The following is a 5291-nucleotide window of genomic DNA, read 5'->3' as shown; positions in this document are numbered from 1 at the left end:
GGCTGCGCACGAGGGTACGCATTTTCCATCAAGACCTTCCTACCATGCTTGATTGTGTTTCAAACATACCGCATACATCAACAAGCAAACACCAATCACCGATCAGCACGTCCTGATAACGTCCGGAGCTGAAAATGAGCACGGGGGCATGAAGGTATAAAAGCGAGACTCCTCTAGGGGTGGTGGTCGGGGACGTCTGAAACTTCACCTTGCTCCAGATGAAACTAACGGTTACTTCAGAACGAAACTTCACCTTGCTTCAGCTGAAACGGAGCTGGAACTTCAGCTTGTGAGTTTCAGCTCCCAAGCCCTTGAGCGTACGGAGCTCAGAACGAAACTTCAGCTTGTAATTGTGACTGTGAGTTTGCCCGAGAGCATACGGAGCTGATACTTCGTGAGCTGAAACTTCAGAACGAAACTTCAGCCGTGCGCTCGAGGGCTTGCCCGAGAGCGCACGGAGCTGGAACAGCTGGAATCCGAACATGGAAAACTGACCCCGGTGATTGCCACTTTACTTATTTTGGCTTGCTAAGTTCAGGGTAGATAGATAGGGTGCATGCTCTTTTATTTCGCTTACCAGAGCAAGTAACGTCAGTTCACAGTCGAATGTACATGCGAACTGAGCTGACAACGAAAAACTGCCAGTGCCACAGACCCTTGCCGAGCTACGCTGATAGATGGCACCATAGCCTGGCATTTGCATAGCAATTAGCATGCATGCAGGGGATGTCACCGTACTCCGTAGCATGCTAGCAGGGCATTGCCATGCCGTAGTCCAGGCAATACACACAATTTCTGCCCTGGTACAAGTCGATGCTGATTGGCCGTCGGATGGCAACAAGCACGTGATATGTTTGAAACAGCAGTACAGCCACTGACGCAGATCAGAGGACACTGTCTTCCAGTATCACCAGATCACTGTCTGTATCGGTGCACTGACGACAGTGCTAGTGACGTGCATGCAGTGGTGGCACTGCACTGCCGTGAGAAAGTCGCCGAAGTCAGTGAAGACGTGTGTCACGGTGTGCACTACGCCACTATTGTAGTGACCAGGTGACACTGCCACTGGTATGGGTGACCTAGATTAGGAATAGAAGGCTAGATGTCGACACGGCTGCGTGATGATCAGGGCAAGGGGCCGAGCTGGTGTTGCAGGGGCACATCGCTCACCCATCATCATGATCATGCCAGTGACTGCTTCACTCAGCCTACACTACAGCCTGGCAGGGAGCTAGCTAGCTAGGATTCCTAGGAGGACTTGGAGGTGGCTCAAACCCTGCTGGCAGTGTTCGCTGCCTCGGAAGTCCCCTCGTAGTTCGTCTGCAGGCTCTCAATCTTTTTCTAGCTTCACTCTCACCTCTCGAGCTCTCCTGGATTTGTGTTGTTCACACACACGTGTCTCTCCTTTTAGCCCACAGCATGCTGTGATCCGCCAGGCAATCTGGAGAGAAGCCTTATTGCTCGCCGCCCGCACTTACCTCTTGAGTCTTCCGTTGAATCAAGCTGCAGCACGTGCACTCAACAGTTCCAGCTAGCGAGTGTCCTCGATCGACACTAGCTAACGCACAAGTAGCGAAGTAGCTGTAGCAGCAGCAGCTCTGGAAGTACTGAGCCTGAAGGTGGAACACGAACCACGAGGGCCTGTTGTGTTCATCGTTCGCTTTTCACTAGCAGCTGAATAGCCTGTCTTTCGTCCGGAGGTGGATTGTAACCGTGCAGTAAAGGCCTTTCGTTTGGGAATTGGGAAAGGGCCGTAGATCCATGACACACCCAGATCGAAGGCGAACATAGATTTAGTATTTGTATTGAAGAAAAGTTCGCGGGCTAGCTATTTGCAGCCCGTTTGGAAAGATGGCGACAGCACATCCAGTTGCTCCGACAGCGACGAGGCCTCGCAACCGAGCGAGCACCATCCGGCAGGCTAGTGATGCGCTAGCTGTGCTGGTGGAGATGGGCTTCCCGAAGAACCGTGCTGAAAAGGCTCTGGCTGCCACTGGTGCTCAGGGCGTGCAGGCAGCAGCTGACTGGATCCTGGCTCACGTCTTCGATCCTGACTTGGACAAGCCAATAGCTCGAGAATACGTGCTGTATGCCAGCCCTGGTGGCGAGCTGGGTAGCCAATTGGAAGACCTGTGGGCCGAGAGCCTGGCTCAGTGCGGTCGAAACGGTGCGCACAAGTCGTTCCCGCACATCACTCTCTGCCAGTTCTTCTCCGGCGAGGACAGCAAGCTACCACAGGTGATGCGTGCCGTTGCGACGTGCGTTCAGGGCATGGGCGAGCCACCGGAGAAATTCGACCTGAGCTTCTACTCATCCGGCTCCTACATCGGCTTGTTTCTCGAGGACCAGCCGGCGACAAAGTGGTTAAAGACTATAGTGCAGCGCATTGCCGGTGAGCTGCCAAAGGTTGGTGTGAAGATGGAGCCGCACAAGAAACAGCTGCACATGACGCTGGCATACCAGTTCCACTCGGACCAGCAGAAAACGCTGGAGACGCTTTGCCGCAAAGTCAAGCCGGACGCACCGGGCAAGTGGGAGCTGCGGCTCTATTCCCGCGATCCCCGCGTCGGCTCGGCAGAAGTCTACCGTGTTCTGTACAGCCTAAACCCGCGCAACGACGATGAGCTGGAGCTCAACGAGGACGACTTCATGCTCTTGCCGGCTGGTGACAAGGCGGTGGCGGAAAGTGAGGGCTGGTACGTGGGTACGTCGTTCATGACAGGCGTTACCGGCGTCTTTCCCGGCAACTATGTAGAGAAGTGTGCCGAGACGGAGTGCTGGACTATGCATCGCTCCTGGCGCATTGCCCGCGAAGTAGAAACCCGAGAGGAGCCGAGAACGGTGGGCCATAAGCCACGCTCACGGCCGTCGATCCACCCCGATCCTGATCCCAGCAAAAAGGATTTTGACCCCGCCAATGGATACGCACAGATTCAGAAGCAACCGAAGGCCAAACCGGTCGGTCCGCGTCTGGTTATCATGATTCGACATGCCGAGCGCGTTGACATCACCTTTGGTCACCAGTGGCTGCAGTACAGCTTTGACAAGGACAACTCCTATCACCGGCGAAATCTCAACATGCCCAAGACCGTTCCCATTCGCAAGGGCGGCGCTGCTAGTTTCAAGGGCGACACGCCAATCACGGAGGTTGGCATGGTGCAGGCGCGCCTGACTGGCGAGGCCATGTCAGAGCAGGAGATTCCCATCAATCACATCTACAGCTCACCAGCGCTGCGCTGTGTACAGACCGCCGATGCCATCCTGAAAGGCATGGGCGAGACGAAGCGCAAGATTCGCATCGAGCACGGTCTCTTTGAGTGGCTGGCCTGGTGTCGCGACGGAATCCCCACGTTCATGACTGCCGAGGAAATGGCTGCGTCTGGTCTGCAAGTGGACACATCCTACAAGGCCATCATGCATATCAGCCAGATGAATGCCAAGGAAAAGCCGGAAGACTACTATAGGCGAAGTCACAAAGTTACGCAACAGCTCCTGAGCAAAGGCAGAGAGGAGGGTGGTGGACATACCCTCCTCATCGGCCACGCCGGTACACTGGATGCCTGCTCACGTCAAATGACCGGCTCTGTTCCCCGCTCTGCCCAGGAGCTAACGTCACTCGTGCAAAAGGTGCCGTACTGTGGTGTTGCTGCCATGGAGGAGAATGGGAGCGGAGCGCAGGCTACGTGGCAACTTGTGTGCCCGCCATTCCCGACACTCACGCACGCTCCTAATCCTCGCTATGACTGGCGCAGCCTTCGTCAGGAGTAGCGTGTCTACCGTGCACTCTGGCCAGAACAAGCTGATTATCCTCGAAGACAGTATTTATCCAGTCTCAGTAGGGTTTGGGCATTTGAGTAAGCATGCTCTAAATGCACTTCTGTGCGTGTCCGTGTCCGTGAGTTGAGCGTGTCTTACCATACTAGTACAGTTCCTGATTCTCTGAGGACCCTACCCATAACATTATGGTGGACTGCTAGCGTTTATTGTTGCCGACTTAAGAAAATCGCCAGGATTAGGCGCGATCGTTGTTTTGTAGAAACTGTCCGCCTGGCACTTTGTGGTAGATATGTTCCGTGTGCTGTTCCGTTGACGTCTAACACGTAGGTCTGAGCTACTGCTGGATACCGGCTATTGAGTTTCTACTTAGGAGAGTAACAGCATAGTCGTGGAGCTGCTGCTGGCATTGGACGCAGGTTTCCGGGCATTGTGTGTGAAGGTTGCCTCAGAAGGTACTTGGCTTCAAATGGTCAACACCCTTATCTATTAATTTTTACAAACAATTTGCAAGCATTGCTTTGCTGCAGATTGGACTTGAAGATTTCAAAGCAAATATTTTTGTCAATATTATTCATGCTGCGCGTGTACTTATATTGTTGAACTTGCTTTGGCTTCTGAAGAGAGGGGAGGGCTCTTTGCCTCTTCGGATTTATATTGAATCATGAAAGTAAGTTTTGATATTCGAAGTATTACATGCCCATGTTGTAGCCATGATAACCGCTAGGGCCGCGTGACCATTCTGAGCTCTGAAGCCATGCGTCGTTCCTGTCACCATCGCCGATGATGATAGTTGTTTATAACTCCTTCTTCTTAGGCTGCTGGGTCTCGTCAATTATCTTGCAAATGATAATTATAGATTTCAAATTTCCTCAAGTTGATTTTTAAAACTAATTTTGTCAATGTGTTTATGGAGTACTGTACGTGTATGATAGACTCGCAGATTATTCTCCTCATGTTACAGTAACTACTACTGCCTACTGGTGTTCATGTGTACAAGTGTCACAACTTAGCTACAGTTGTAGGCTCTACTGAGGCCCTCCTCGGGCGGGGAGCGGTGCACACTGTCCAAAGATGATTATTTTGATCTTGAAATACTCTCAGTCTCCCGGGACTTCAAATGTGCTATGAAATACTGGCGTGGGTTCATGCGACACACGCAGCCACTGGCCGTGATGTTTTTCGCCGCTAGCTGGTGTCACTCATCATGTTGCCAATGCTCTCCCGTGCACTTTACTTTACTACTTTTCACAGCTGTACTGATCACTATTTTCGACTCCCTATGGCCTATCTTTGAGCACTGCATGTATACCATGGTATACAGTACTATACAGCTCCAGCAGAGCCCCCCCCCCCCCCCCCCACCTCCCTGGTTACTAGTAATAGTACTAGTATGTGCCCAGATAGGGGAGGGGAGGGCGATAGACCATTGATAGAACCAACACTCACACGACTAGCCCGGGTGTTCCCTTTAGGGGAATTCCCCTTTGTTGACCTCACAAATTTTGAATTACAAA

The 5291-nt window shown here is 52.4% G+C and overlaps 1 protein-coding gene across 1 annotated transcript; it reads left to right on the top strand.

Moving 5' to 3' along the window:
- Positions 1-1195: 1195 nt before the first annotated feature.
- LOC135814461 (ecdysteroid-phosphate phosphatase-like) lies at positions 1196-4754 on the top strand. Its single transcript, XM_065327581.1, has one exon. It carries the CDS (start codon positions 1852-1854, stop codon positions 3766-3768), a length of 1917 nt encoding a protein of 638 aa, XP_065183653.1. The 5' UTR covers positions 1196-1851; the 3' UTR covers positions 3769-4754.
- Positions 4755-5291: the final 537 nt, after the last annotated feature.

The sequence above is a fragment of the Sycon ciliatum genome, chromosome 4 (assembly GCF_964019385.1).
Source record: "Sycon ciliatum chromosome 4, ocSycCili1.1, whole genome shotgun sequence".
NCBI lineage: Eukaryota > Metazoa > Porifera > Calcarea > Leucosolenida > Sycettidae > Sycon > Sycon ciliatum.
This window is presented reverse-complemented; position numbering and strand designations above follow the sequence as displayed.